The 15,850-nt window shown below is 38.3% G+C and overlaps 1 protein-coding gene across 1 annotated transcript; it reads left to right on the top strand.

Moving 5' to 3' along the window:
• The first annotated feature begins 878 nt into the window (after nt 1–878).
• LOC137724357 (glycine-rich RNA-binding protein-like) lies at nt 879–2,013 on the top strand. Its single transcript, XM_068463099.1, has 2 exons — nt 879–1,065; nt 1,361–2,013. The coding sequence occupies exons 1-2, from the start codon at nt 952–954 to the stop codon at nt 1,766–1,768; spliced, it is 522 nt and encodes a 173-aa protein (XP_068319200.1). The 5' UTR covers nt 879–951; the 3' UTR covers nt 1,769–2,013.
• The last annotated feature ends 13,837 nt before the right edge of the window (nt 2,014–15,850 follow it).

Here is a 15,850-nt window from a genome sequence, read left to right as displayed (position 1 = left end):
GAGTGACGTCAGCCATAATATAAAATTAATAAAAATATAAATATTAATAAAAATGTAAAAAAAATTAAAAAAAGTAAAAAATTAAAAAAAAAAGTAAAAAAGTAATACAAAATTAATAAAAATTAAAAAAAAATTAAAAAAAATTGATTTAATTTTTCTATAAATATGTTATCATTATTTTCCAGCTTACACCATAATTTTATATTTTTTTCAAATACTTTGGGTTATAGTTTCTTATTTAATGACACGTGGTACAACGAAACCGATTAAAAATTATATCCAAAATTATAAATAAAATTATTTTGTATTATTTTATAAAATAAAAAAATACTTATATTTTATTATCTATTATCATGACTATTCAGTATAGGAATAAAGATGTAAAAAACAGTTACTGTTTATTAAAAGCTATTTAATAATGACTTGTTTTAGGAGGCCATTGCAACAGTGGAGTTGGGTGAGTGATGTGAACAAAATATTGTACAGGCGTTAATGGCGAGGGGCAGCGCCGTACTTCCACCAACAAGATATTTTTCGCGCCACCAAAATATCTAAACTAATACCGTGACGAGCGGACCCACACCCAATCCGTCTCACTCCCTTCAATCAGGGTTCCGCAACGCACCAAAAGCCACCTCTCTATCCGTTCCCCGTTTGGTAACGGTGATAACCGTCCCCGCCAAACAAAAGATAAAAAATATCAAAACAAACCAACCGACGACGTGTCAAAGTATTCAGGGATAGGGAAATCGCAAAACGCGTAACCAAATGCCGTGGGCTTGGACCTCGAATCCGAGTAACCAAACAGCAGGGAAATCGTAACCCTAGGCAAGGGGGCTCTCGAGACCCTATATAATGAGGGTTCGGGGGTTGCCGTCCTTCGTGCTCTCTCGTTCTCTTCTACCTTTCTCCTAAAATTACAGGTTCTTTGTTTTTCTGATTCTGGTAGCCATGGCTTCTGCGGAGATCGAGTACCGTTGCTTCGTCGGAGGGCTCGCGTGGGCCACCGACAATGAGGCGCTGGAGAGGGCCTTTTCTCAGTATGGTGAGATCATCGAATCGAAGGTCCGTTTGACGGAGAGATCGGATCTGACCCGATTCGGCCTCGGCCATCTGGCGTTCTGTTCTTCTCTCTGATCTGATTCTGTTTCTCTATGTGTTACTTGATCTATGATTCTCTGTTACTGTCTATGATTCTTATTATTACTCTCACAAGATCGGGTACGTTCATCTCAATCTTTCTCTCCCAAAGATTGAAGATCGATCGGTTCCTTTTGTTTCTTATTGCTTTTTGATTTTTGTTATAATTACTGTGTGGATGTGTGGATCTGATGCGATCCTTGGTCTCTTGTGTTTTCAGATCATCAACGACCGTGAGACTGGGAGGTCCAGGGGCTTCGGCTTCGTCACCTTCGGCAACGAGCAGGCTATGAGGGATGCGATCGAAGCCATGAACGGCCAGAACCTCGACGGCCGCAACATCACCGTCAATGAGGCGCAGTCTCGCGGATCTGGGGGTGGCGGTGGCGGAGGAGGCTACAGCCGCGGAGGCGGCGGTGGTGGATACGGAGGTGGCGGATACGGAGGTGGAGGTCGTCGTGAAGGCGGCGGAGGCGGCTACAGCAGCCGTGGAGGTGGAGGCGGCGGTGGATATGGAGGTGGCGGTGGTGGATATGGCGGTGGTCGTCGTGAGGGTGGATATGGAGGTGGCGAGGGTGGCTATTCCAGGGGTGGCGGTGGAGCTGAGGGCGGCAGCTGGAGGAGTTAAATTAGGGTTAAGATAGGGTATTTGGGGGTCTGGAATGTGTGTTGTCTCTGGTTATGTGTTAGGGTTAGGGTTTGGATCAGGTCGTTGGTTTGTCTGTCTGCAATGGTGGTGGTGTCGGTGTCTCTTTTTGTTGTCGATAATTTTGATCGATGAAGTGGTTCTATGTTACTTTCCGATGTATTTGCGGTTCCCAAAAGAAAAAAAAAATGGTGTTTGAGAAATGAAGTATCTCTGTTTTACTTTAACTTTCGTTAATCCGCAGCAGTTAATTTTGAGTTGTGAAAATATTTGTAAAAATGGATTAAACCAACCCAATTTTATTAAGCATATTCTCATCGACTCATTAATATGGAAATTAACCTTTACAAATCAAATCCCACAAGAAGAGTAGTAATGTGACGTTCTAAATTAATTTGACAATTTTTGTTAATCTGCCAGTGGCATTGTGACCGTTCTAGACTCGTTGGACTTTTGACACCAAAATTATCCTCATCGGGTGATGCTAGAACCTTAATATCATTTGGGACCAAGACTTAGACAAGGCCCATAAAAAACCTCTGATCCTGATTCTCTAACTCGGATAGACTTGTTAGTCAATTACAGACATACTACGGGTCAACCCCCCAACTATGGGGCTCTATTTGGTCAAGGCCTAAACACCACTCAAGGGATTCGACAAGTACGAAACTCAACAAATTCCCAGAAATGAAAACAATCATGCCAACACACTCGTGAATATTGCATCTACTATGGCTTACTCGTTTCGACCAAATTTCCATTTGAATGCCTTGCCACCGCGAGCGTCCATGAACTGGAACTGAAGATGGCTGTTATCGATATAAGATAAAACTGGATGGACGACATCATTGATTACATCCTAGATGACTGCCAAAATTAGTCCAAAACGCTTCAAGGTATATGTGCGCGGGGGGAGACTACCGGCCGTCTTACTCTCGACCTCACGCGCTATGTGTAACTTTGGAAATGGCTTACAAATCCTGAGTGACATCTATTCTACCATGTGTGAAAATCACTCTGGTCGGAGATCCATCGGGCATAAGGCATTAGCAACCAGATACTACTCGTCCACCATGAGGCAAGATACATTGGATTGAACACAAAGTATGACTTGTCACTTATCTACATCAGATGAGGTTGTACTACAACAAAGGGGTCAAATCTCAAAGCTTTCAAGTTTCAGATCTTGTCCTAAGACAAGTCTTCGAGAACACCAAGGTACCGAGATAGGGCAAGTTAGGGATAGGAGGTTATGGAACATACAACCTTGCACACATGAATGGAGTTCCGATCACCAAAAGATGGAGTATCCCCAAGCTCCGGTGGTATTATTAAAAATCGCAATGCTATTCGTCTACTTGTAAATTTGGAGAAACATCTCCAAAGCCTGCCTAAGTTAAGGCACCTTCGTCAAAGATGAACCCCAATGTAAAACACGTTGTTTCATCTTTCATTAGAACTATACCAGTGATTTGATTCTCCTTTCCAGAGATATGTTCGAATTCAATCAAACCTTCATAAAACCCCCTTTCCTTTAAAATAAGAATTTAGTTTGATCATCAAGAGAAATCCGATCTTAATCTTTTTTTTTTTTGGGTGGTATAAGGAATCCCCCAATATCCCAAATATCACTTAGCTTTGAAACTCTGCAAAAGTGCAAGTATAAAAAATTCAAAAGTATTAGTATTAGAGGAGTCTCTTATAGCCCATTCTGTGGGATCCCGATTAGCAGCTTATGAGGCTCGAGCCATATTAAGCACTAGTACAATAGGCAGACTACAGACATAGGGACATGACCCCCAATAAGTTTCTAGGCCTCTGAAAAGTTTATGCAACCTAAGGATTGTGGGTTATAAACTTCAAAATTGGGCTCTCACTATTTGAGAGAATAATTGAAACGACGATTTGGGAATCATCTGAGTGGTGACTTTGAACTCCGACCTTGAGTAAGATTACTTCTCTTCTTGACCAGTGTACTAAGTCAAGTATGCTCTACGGTGATCTCATGCCTAGGTAGGTCCGAATGAGGCATCCAGATTAAGAAATCCCCAAGAGGAATTTTATCCCAGTGGAATTACGAGATGCATAAATGCCTTAGCTTAGTTAAGTGTAGTCCGATCAGAAACGTCTAGGTCCGATGGATATAGGGTTTGACAAAAGGATTCCAATGGTGTTTCCGACCCACCTGCAAATGACTAAGTTCCTAACAAAATTTTGTTTAAGATTCACTAACGACACACATGTAATTCAGACTGAGAAGGAAGCTCATTCTTGGTGACACATTATAGAGTAAAGATCAACGCATCAAAAGTAAGTCCTAGATTAAAAGATTTTTCATGGGTCTTAGACCTGAAATCGGAATAGGGTGGTATTAGTGAAAATCTTAATGTCTTTTGTAAACACTAAGCTTAGGAGATATCATTTTTTGTTGCAATGTTATCGAGGGGTCCTAGAGCTCCGTCTCGGGCCTACAAGCTTATCTGTGTTTAACTCCGTGGCTTAATTCCGAAGTTTGTTTACTTTGAAAAAACGGTAAGATTAAAATTTCATTCTGTAATTAGGAAGCTAAAGATGAAAAGTCCTAGGTAATTACTTTACTTTAACAAGATCAATGAATTGAGTAAGTAACACTTAGCAAAAATGTGTGGCCTTAATCGACGTCTCATGAATAGGGCAAAATGAGTACAATTTTGGGGGAGACAAACCCTCATCCCTAGTGCAAAATTTCTCTAAGTACTCAAGGAATGTGGACTATTTCTTTTGCAACAGAGAAGCTTGTCGTTCCAGTTCGCCTAGCTGACATTAGGAAGATGGTCTGATGAAGGACTGCTCAAGAATCTCGACACTATGCTCAAGTTGAACCCGTGCTAAGATTGCGAGGAGTATGTCGCTTTTGGCTAAGGAGCAGAGTACGAATCTAAGAAGGGGAAACTTGATAAGGGAAGGAATTCACTTTTAAAGGGTTGTAGCCCATCCTTATTCCATTCAACAACTCATGATAGCAACGAATGAGAGCATCACAAGTCTTGCCTGTGTATGCCGACCATCGAAGGCTCAAAGTGAGGGATGGGTTCTAGCGGTGAAGCATGAAAAATATTGAGAAAAACCATGTCTTGATCGGAAATATGGAAAATAGGAGTTGGAGTAAGGAAAAAATGCTATTGAGTAGCACCGTTGAATCCGAAGCGCTTTTGCATCTATGTATCTGATAGTCGGTGTCACTTGGAGATGGCGAAAAGCAGCCCTTCGTTTCTTGTGCGCGTGAGAAATGATGAAGTTTTTTCATCATTTCCGTGTTGACCTGGTAACTTTGGAGGCTGCACGTCTGAATCTGAAATGTCTCAACTGCCTTGCAACATAGTGAGGTTGGATTGCCATGTGTCAAAAGAATTTTGAATTGTATGTATTCTGATTAATTTCGAAAGGCATGGTAACTGACACCCCTCGACACAAATAACACAAGTTACGATGCCGTGATGTGTTGACTGACTCTAAATTGACCATTTGATTCCATCGGAAGATGACGTCACAAGTCAATTCAATGACGAAGCCATAACAAGATATTTATGATGTGTAAGAATTTGAACCAAAATCGTTCATTAATAAATCCAAAGCTGTTACAACGAATCACTTATCATCCTTCCCACTTGGGAACACAAATTATCTCGGGTTTTACCCCGTTATTATCATATCACGTCAGAGCAGTTAAAAATTTCAAAGAACAGTAAACACATAAAAGTGTAGTGCTATGCATAATCAAAAGTATGATCATGCCATTATTACAACATAGATAAAATTGCAGTACACGAACCATCATCCAAAATCCAGAGGATGAAGGCTTCACTGCCAAGCCTATTTGTTAGCACTAGTGTTCTCCTTACTCTCGTTACGTCCTGAAGGAAAACAAAATGTGAATGAACCAGTTTTATCACATTTATAAAATCATCATTTAACATAATAACCCCTAATTTGAAAACATATATAGAGAAAACTATATAATAATATTTACTACCATAATAATAAAATTTCAACAATCTCTACAATCGAAAACATTCAATCCAAGTTCAAAATCATACCTCAACTCAATCAATCATACTAGCATCCACTAGCATAAGTATAACAAGCAGGATACTAGCCTGAACTAGCTAAACTCAATCCTGGTAATAATCAACAACCCTAGCATCTACTAGGATAAAATATCACCTGCAAGAAATCTACGACCGAAGATAGCTATAGAAAATATCATATGATGACCATGTGGTGAAAATAAATCACCAACGATCTAAAGATATTATCAAATATCATCTTAAGTCTCATCAGAGACAACATATAAATATGCATCCGCATATAAAGTACATACATACATACATACAACGTAAAAACATTTGGTTTTCGAAAGGGTCCACTCACAGGTAAGCAGAGCGTCCTTCGTAAATAGGCTCCTTGCCTAAATCATTTCGATCCTCTAATAACCCTGTGGTAATCAATAAAAGCTAAGTCAAGCTTTAATCATCAATTTATGAGATATTGCACAAAACTACCGTTTAGGTATTGAATTTGCACAAATGGAGGGCACCAATGTCACATGCAATGCCATAGCTGAGTTCCTGGAGTCCCATGGATTAAGATTTCTTGGTTTGTTGGTTCGATTTGTCATAGATTCGGGAAGAAAGGGGATGAAGAGCTATCGGAGCTCTAGAGAGAGAGAGAGAGAGAGAGAGAGAGAGAGAGAGAGAAATTGTGTTTTCAGTTGTGGGAGAGACAGAGGCCGCGATTTATGTAATCCCACTTAAACCCATCAAATGAAATTGCAAAATTGTCCCCCACTAATCCTAAAAATTAGGAGGATTGAACTTTCGAGTCGAGGCTTGATAAATTGTTTAAGACACCCACTCAGGGGTAAAATAGTCAATTCACACGTCTCAGGAATAAAATACAATATTTCAAGGTACTTGTGGAACAGCATAATCGAATCAAACCGCAATAAAATAAACCGTAAAAAACTGCGTTGACAAAAAAAGTTAACATAGGTTCAACAACTGGACCAAACCGTTCATACCGGTTTTGGTTTTCATGTTGGCGGAACGCTTAGAACCAAACCGAACTATGAATATAGATAATTAATTGGGTTTTGAAAATTTTGTAAATTTGAACCGTTTAATCATGTTTCTTAATAAATTTGAACCTACAATCTATGGATTGGTGTGCTCTGCAAGTAATCGCACTCCTAAGATGATGCAACATCTAATCACACTTCTAAGACGATGCAACATTTACCCCTATATATCCTGATGGATTCTCCTAGTTGAATACGAATTTTATATCCTAAAAAGACTTTCTCTTAACTAGTATATATACACCTTTTAGGGTTCATCTCAAGTAACTCATTTATTGCATACTCTATTTCTTGCCCACTATTTGAGTCTCATAAATTTCTTACTGATTTGACTATCTGAGATGTCTTTAGCCAGTACCCCACCAATGCCAAGGTGAGCTTATAATCGTTTACTCTTTTACAAATAGTTGAGTTTGTGCATCTCTGCACACGGTAGTGTGCATATTTAGTTCCAACAATGAATCTCAGTTTTTAACACCGTCTTAAAGAGTCCTCCATCCAAATCAATCAATTCATCCATAAAAGAGCCACGATCATTGCTCTATGCATTCACCGATACTCAACAATAATAAACATTAACTCGTTAAAGTTTGAAAATTGTGGCTCGTAAGGAGCAATGTTCGGCTTCAGCAAACGACGTCTGTGTTCTTGGTTAGAAGAGGATCCGGAATGACTGATTGTATTCACTGTCACACTGTAGTAATCAGCCCTTATGATTAATGAATTTCGGCGCAAGCAACCAACACTTGCGTTTGGGCTGAAGTGAACTAGGCTGTAGTCCAATACAAGACTTCGGGCCAAAGGAACTAGTCAGCTCTTGTTAAATCAATTAGCCCAAAGCAACCTAATATAAATCATTTTCAAGTACAACTAAGCCCATTACCTCTTTTCTGATTATCTTTCAAGTTTGTGTTGTTGCTTCCATTATTATGGCCGTTGATCTGCATTATTTTTCTTTTTTGAAACAACGATATTATTTATACTAAGAGGTGGGAGAGTGAGCTAAATCTCATGATGGGTTAGCAAATGTGGTTTAAATTCGTCTTTGGCAAGAATTGAACCTAAGTGAAAAGAAATACCATTAAACCATAGTATTAAGTGATATATTTTCCTCTTTTTGTTTCTTGAGATTAGCCCATTCTTTTGGGAATTCCTAATTTTGCTTACGCATGTATTTTGGACAAATATTATATCAATGGCATACAGTGGTTTACATGTGTATGTATCATCCGATTTCACATAAAAAATGTTTAAAATCCGTAAACATAGTACAAATAGCTCACTTTATAATTAGTAACATGTGTGAATGGACATTAGAATAGCTCACAATCGCGTATGCATGCATGTGTGTCATTCAAGCTCACATGTGGCTAAGAAAACTCGATTGAAAAAGAGTGGGACAACCGTTATTTGAAATATTTAAATTTTTTTAAGTCTCTTAGAACATTTTTAACTATTTATCCTTGCAAATTAAGGACCATTTGATAATCTTCTTTTTTAAAAAATGAAATCTTCTTTTAAGAAAATGAAAACTAAAAACTACTTTCTTGAATTTTTAAAATTTGGCCTTGAGTTTTCACTTTTTATTATTTTTTTTGAAAACTAAAAGTAATTACCAAATAAAATTTCAATTATTAATTTAAGAAAAATTGAAACAAAAAACTGAAATAAAATAGTTATCAAACGTCCCTAAGTAAACTGATTTGTGATGGGCTTATTGCATTTGCAAGTACAGATGCCATATTCAATAGATTCAGTCATGCATTATTCATCACACAAATGAAGTTTTAGCTAAGCCTGGAAATAATTTAGTAGGGACTAATGCTAGGTAAATTAAGTTTGTGAACAAAATTTGCAAATTAAATGATATGTCATTATATAAATAAACATGTTAATTAACAATTGAGTAATAATTCGGTCATCAACTTTCATGTTATTTAGTTTCCAAGATATTGACTACAAATTTAGTTTCCCTAGTATTACCCTCTAGAGCAGTTCATGTGTTGATAGCCTTCTCTGGGTTATAGGCAACTCAATCCCCTTAGTGAACAGTAACTGCCTGTAGTAAATAGTAACTGCCCAAGTGCATCTCCACCTCTAGCCCAAGCAATTTGTATTAAAATATTAGTATTTTTTATTTTATAAAATAATAAAAAATAATTTTATTTTTAATTTGGGATGATAATAAAAAGATTGGTTTGTAAGGATTTTTTTTCTTTTTTGTATTTTTAAATTAACTTTTTATAATTTTTTTGTATTTTTAATTAGTTTTTTTTAATAGAACTGATGTCACAATGACGTTAGCCTTGTGCCATTGCCCCTAGAGGATGGGCCTATCAATTTTTGCTTAGGTGACCAACTAGGCTCCCCTAGAGCCCACTGGATTGAATTGAGTTGGAGTTTTTTTGTTGGAGGAGTTTTTTTTTGGGAGGGGATTTCATAGCCTATCTCCTAGGGGATTTTTTTTTTGGTCAAATGATAAATTTGTTAAATTAGATTTTAGATTAAGGAGTCGGGTGAGCTAGGGTATGAACTCATGCCGTTGTACAAGAGCAACACTCCTCTCTATCACTATGATAGAGGGTCACTTACTGTCCCCGAGGGAATTTTAACACTCTGGAAGTGCTCTTAGTAGGTCAAAAGGTCAAAATCATGTCCATTTAGACTTCATCAAAAGATTGAGAGACGTGAAATGCTTAGGAAAGGATTGGCTTGAAAGTTTGGTCAACAGAAATTGATTGTCTTTGACGTTTAAAGTTATTCTAACAATTGCATCCTACATATATATATATATACATATATATATATATATATATATTTTTTTTTTTGTCACACAATAGATTTTGATAGATTAGCCATCAACGAGATTCGAACTCACGCTGTCATGCAAAGACTCAACTCTTTTCCACCATTGTAGTAAAGGGCCACTTGCACATCCTACAAATATTTAAGTATATAAAATAATGCTACAAAAATCTACAACTAACAGTTTATACTTTCGTAATAATAATGCTGAAGTTTAGAAAAACAAATTCACTCATCTTGGTGATTTGTCTCTAGATGCACTACAATGTAGGTGTCTCTCTATCTACAACATTGCCCTAAACCAAAGAAAGAAATGAAAATGAGCACCAATCCACCAGAAACAATTGCGTTGCCAAACTAAATCGTTTCTAATATATTTACAACATACGCATCTCCGAAGCTCAATTTATTGGTAGAAGCATTGTAATATATTTACAGACCCATTAAATATATAGGTAGTGCACAAGATTACAAAAACAAAATCATTGAGAATTCTTGTAACCATAAGAAATCGGTCAAGCGTACCTAGGCATAAGGGACACTCAGATTCTTAATATCCCTCAACCCCCTTCCATTATGTCGTAGCAGCTGTTATTCCTGAAGTAGAACTGCATGTGCTTAACCCAATTGCAAAAACAAAATGACAGATTCAGTAGACGTTAATGTGACGACCGTCCCTAATTTTCCATGTAATTTTCTCCTCGAGTTTGTAAAATGATGTTTATGCCCTTGTTGGTCAAGTGACGTGGATGTAGTTATTCGGCTTTCAATTATTTTTCTCGTTATCGTAATTAAATAGTACTCGTTGTTACAAGTGTGTGAGCGCGAGTTAGACCCGAATTGGAATTGTAACGAAAAAGTTGCGTCTAATTAAAGTGCGTTAACAATGGGTAGATTTGTACACGTGCATGTTAATTATCCAGTGTTGGAAACTACTGTTTTTGATAAGGCGCGTTAGATTACGTGGGATTTCAAATTGTACAAATTGTTATCCCTTTCTCTCTTTAAATCTGTCCTGTGCCCTACTCTACCTCACCACCAATCATTTCATTTCCCACATTTTCTTCCCCTATCAGACCACTTTTTTCAGAAGACTCTCTCTCTCTCTCTCTCTCCCTCCCTCCCTCCCCTCTTCTTCTTCTCCCTCGCACCGTAGCTTTCTCCTCTCTGTAACAACCAAGATTCATCATCAAACTTCGCAGATCTAACCTACAATCACCACCTTCGTGCTCCTCTCATCCTCATGAGTCAGAGCAACTCGGAGCTCCAACTCGGGTGTACGTGTAGGAAATATTTGTGAAAACTAGTTCATTTGAGCAATATCTATGCATGCAATTAACAATTAAAAGGCGGAATTATGCTTGTATGTACTAAAAAATAATACTTTACCCATGAAATTCAAGGCCTAGTAGTTGTGGTGAACCAAAACTCAACTCAAAACTTAAAGAAAGGAGTTGAGAAACTTTTATACCTTTGAAGCACCTCTTTGCTTAGCAAAAGATATTCACCCATGTGAGGGCTTTCTTTCCTTAGTCTCCTTGCTCCTTGACTCCATGGATGTGGATGGAGGAACTTTGCTTCTTGGCACCATGACTTCTTGGATGGATGAAGGAATGAATTCTCCAAGTTCCCAAAATAGGGAACCTCTAAGTCTCCACACCAAGGAGAACATTAAGGAAGAGATGAGTGACCTAGAGGAAGAAAGATTGCTAGCTATTTTCCTCTAGGGTGGCCGGCCTCTTAAAGAGAAAGGGAGAGCTTGTGTTCTCTCCAATTTCCTCAAAGAAAAACTCTAATGATGAAATGGCATAAAGATGCATTTATACCACCTCACATTTGAGTGCATAACTTGCAATTAAGCCAAGTTCACTAGCCCTCACTCTTATGGCCGCCCTTGATGGGTTTATTGGGCTTTCAAGCCCTTTGTGTTTTCAAGTTGTTATACAACTAAAGTTATTGGACTTGACATTCAAATCCCATTGGACCTTGAGGCCCAAAACTAACCCGAGGTCTAATACGAACTTATTCGTTTGATTAATTAACATATTAATTAATCCTAACCATAAATAATTAAACCATTTAATTATCCTTACTCATCTCCGTTGTTTCTTCAGTCTCTACCTTACACGGTGTACGATCCATTAGGTTCCTTTTAGCAAGGTAGTGGGCAATTAGAACTCTTCAAATTGATTATGAATTGAAAGTATCTTTCAATTCTCCCTTTAGTGATTATACACCTTTAGGGCTTCTACAAACCATGAGTGACACCTAGTAGTATATCATGGCTACCCAAGCTAATCAAAAGAGGTGGAGAACCTATTCAGTTTAGGATTACAATGTAATACGGTCTTTCTCTAATACAATACTCTTAACCACATTGTTTGGTTTGATAGTTTATTCATGTCTACTATCCAATGTGATTCTTTTACTTATATGATTACCTTGAATGTGATTTGGAACGACTTCCTAAATCTCATTCATACTCTGGCTAGAGATTCTTAATCATATTATAGAGTATTCTCCCTTAAACGGTTTAAAGGTTAAAGATCACTTGTTGTGCATTCACTTGCCTCCATGACTAAATGGCTTAACCCCAACTATGCCGTGGACACCCTTTGACAGAGTGACTTTGACATAGTCAAAGATCGAGGGCCTAACCACAAGACAACTATGATGCTTTAGGTCAAATGACTACTTTGTATTATCCTAACCATGAGTTCTCATGTGACATAAGTATGAGAACTCCTTGTTGATCGCGTTCAGTGGACTCATTCTCTATTGAGCACCTAGATGCTTGTCTTGGTGTCAGTCACACCAATGACTCGAGACTAGTCACTCTCCCTAAGAGAAGACATAGCACGTATTGATCTTAACGGATTGTCAATGCCCAATTAGCAATCCTATGATCAGGAACGTTTAGGATATGTATACGAAAAAGAATGGTCTTATGAATCTAACTTCTTTAGATCGTATTCTCCCAATTACATATTCCTTGGACTTATCGTTTAAGCATATAACATTTATATGAGACGACTTTAAACAATAATCTTTTCCCTTTATATTAAACTAGATTAGTTTAACATGTGAAATGTCCGTAAAGTATCATCATATGATTGGCTTTAGAGCACATTTCCAATAGAACATTCCTCAACGACTTTTCTGTTCTGCATGGGTTTGGAAGGTTTGGACACATCTAGGCAACTCCCCGTGGCCACTAGCCTAGGTTTGAAGTGGAGCCAACGTGAGAACACACGAGTTTGAGACAGCGAAAATAGGGCCGAGAGTTTCGAGGCTTTTTAGTCCATTTCCATCCACTTTTTGGACTTTTGAAAGGTACAAACTTGGTCTCCTCTTCATGAGCTTCATTTCCATATAAAGTACGTCGAAATTGGTTGAGAAATGAAGAAGTTATGAAGTTTTAAATTTTTTTCCAAAAATCGACGAACCAGACGGTGACGAACGGTGGCGGCGGACTGCTGAGGATAACCAAAGAAGAAGGAGAATATTCTGTTAAAATTAACGGAATATTTTAACACCGTTAGGTAACGCCGTTAAACTCAACAAAATATTTCGTCAAATATGATAGAATATTCCCTAGGGTTTTTGTCAGTTTGTCAGGCCCGTGGCCTGCGCGTGTGGCCGTGACCTGGCGGTGCGTGCTTGATGTGTAGAGGTCTGTGACATCGAGTAAAACGTTTTCATATACTTAAACCCTCCGTTTGAGCAAACTATGGGGGATTTTCCTTGCCTTTTAGTGTGTGTCCTAATTAATTAATTAGTAAAGTTATTTCACGTATAGGTGTGACTTACCCCGAGGAGGTATGTGGACAAACAAGGCTAGGAGGCTACGATCCATCGACATATCAGTGAGTGGGCATTTGTTTTTATATATTATATATAAAGTTTTATAGTTTCCACATGTACTTTTAGATTGATTTTACGCCTATCATGCCATGCTTTATTTAATTTTCAAAATGCCATATTTTTGTTGAGATTTTTATATATGATCATGGCATGTTCTTATACATATTACTTACTCATCATGCATGGTTGCACCGGTGTAGTACTCGCCTCGGCCAGTGCCAAGCTTTACGTGTATGTTCACATTGCACCGCACGCTCAACTTGGATCCATTGTAGGTGCCAGTCTTGTTGTATAGGTTGCAATAGGCAACTCCAACTCGTATATGATGCGCCTACCGCCAGTCTTCATGTGATTATAGTACTAGAGCGTATATTATGATTACACTCAGTCCTATTCATGTCAGATTCCCTTTGCATGAACTTGTATGTTAGCATAGATTGATAAGCACTTGATTTTACTTATGCTACTGTTGAGCTATTATGATTGGTATATTTTTGGATTTATTGCTAATTTACAGTTGATTTCATACTTATATGTAGTATGATTTTCTGGAAACTATACATATTTTAAGACGATGGGTTAGTATGTCTAGAAATAAATGTGTTTTATAAACCTTTGATTTTGCCCACTCACCCTTCTGTTTTTCGCCCCTCCAGGACTTAGATAGTTAAATTCTCTGTGGCATACGAGGAATTTTCGGCAGTTCTGACTTATCCCTAAATAAATGTAGGAACTTTTTCCAGGTTGTGTAACAAGTACTTTAACTAGTTTTGACTGCACTACTTATGTCGTATTGTCATCTATGCTCTGAATAATTATGTTTTTATGGGTTCTTCCCACTACTGTGCACTCTCTACTTTAGTTTAAATAAATGTTAGTTTTGGTTTAAATTTATCCGTATTTTTATGTTTCACTTTCCTTTTTGGTTACGTCACCTTTAGGTGTCGGCCAGCATGCCTTGACTCCGGTCGAGGTGTGTCAGTTTGGTATCAAAGCATAGGTTTGGCAGTCCTATATTCCTTGTATGTGTTGTAATTCCTAATAATTTTTTTATCTCTTATGTCGGAATCATGCCATCTCGTCGAGCGCCACTGTTCCTTCTGAGACAAACTTTCCTGATTTTGGGCAACTCGGTGAGGCTATTGCCAGCGCCATTTAGTCTACATTTTGTCCTCCCTAAAGGACTACCTTAGAGACAGTATCCCATCTTCAGATAAATAATTTATTTGGCAACGAGGGACTTGTGAAATCCATGGCTTGGGTCGACCTTGTTGAAAAGACTTTTCACGTTAGGCAGCGATAAGAGAATCTTCCAGCGGAGAGATGGGTCGGGACAACGACTTGGTTTTTTCGTCTAGGAGCGGAACCATGGTGGTCTCAGGAGTCACGCTAGTTGTTTGCTCAAAGGAACCCTAATAGTTCTGGTGCTCAGTTTTGCCACAGGTGCAATAGTTGTCATTATGGTGAATGTAAAAGGGGAAGTAGTGGATGCTACACATGTGGTCAGATGGGGCACAAATCTACTCAATACCCTCAGAATCAAAAAAATCAACCACCTACTCTACCACCTGCAGTTCTTTTCCAGCATATTCCAGGTTCTGGCACCTACTCGTAGACAGGTTATGGTGGTGCTTTCCACCACCAGGGCGACATATCTAGTATCCAAGAAGAGTGTATCAGTACCCACCTGATGTTCCTTATTACTAAGGTGGCTATCCATAGTATTAGGGGGTTATATGCCGTATCAGGGTAGCAGAGCGTAGTGTTATGCTGGAGGACATTACTAGAATCTTGATGTAGATTCTAGCAGTGGTGGCTTGACCAGGCAAACTAATCAAACTAATTAGGGTTAAGGCAATCAAGGATGTGGCAATCAGAATAGGAAACATGGGTCGTGGAGGCAGACAACAAATGCTGGGTCGCGTTAACAACATCACCATGCATGATGCTTAGAGTAATCCCGATTTGATCATGGGTATGTTGAATGTTCTTGGCCATCTTGCTAGAATTTTAATTGACTCGGGTGCTTCTCATTCGGTTATTTCCCGTATGTTGGCTTAAAAGACTCAACCTCACCCCAATCCCTTTGGTTATGAGTTAGAGTTCTCGATGCCTAGGGGTGAAATTTGCTATGTGAGTTGGGAGTATCGAAGATGTGGTAATGCCAGCTAATCTTGTTCCCTTAGACATTGTTGACCTCGATGTTATCTTGGGCATGGTTTGGTTAGATTATAATTGTGCCATGTTGAATTGTCGTCAGAAAATTGTTACTTTTCATC

Source organism: Pyrus communis, chromosome 2 (genome assembly GCF_963583255.1).
Source record: "Pyrus communis chromosome 2, drPyrComm1.1, whole genome shotgun sequence".
NCBI classification, from domain to species: Eukaryota; Viridiplantae; Streptophyta; class Magnoliopsida; order Rosales; family Rosaceae; genus Pyrus; species Pyrus communis.
Note: the sequence above shows the minus strand (reverse complement) of the source record. Positions and strands in the feature narration are given on the sequence as shown.

Coding starts and splice junctions, on each gene's coding strand:
- LOC137724357 (XM_068463099.1), top strand. CDS start 952: ATGGCTTCTGCGGAGATCGAGTACCGTTGCTTCGTCGGAGGGCTCGCG. Junction 1,066..1,360: donor GTGAGATCATCGAATCGAAG/GTCCGTTTGACG, acceptor TTGTGTTTTCAG/ATCATCAACGACCGTGAGAC.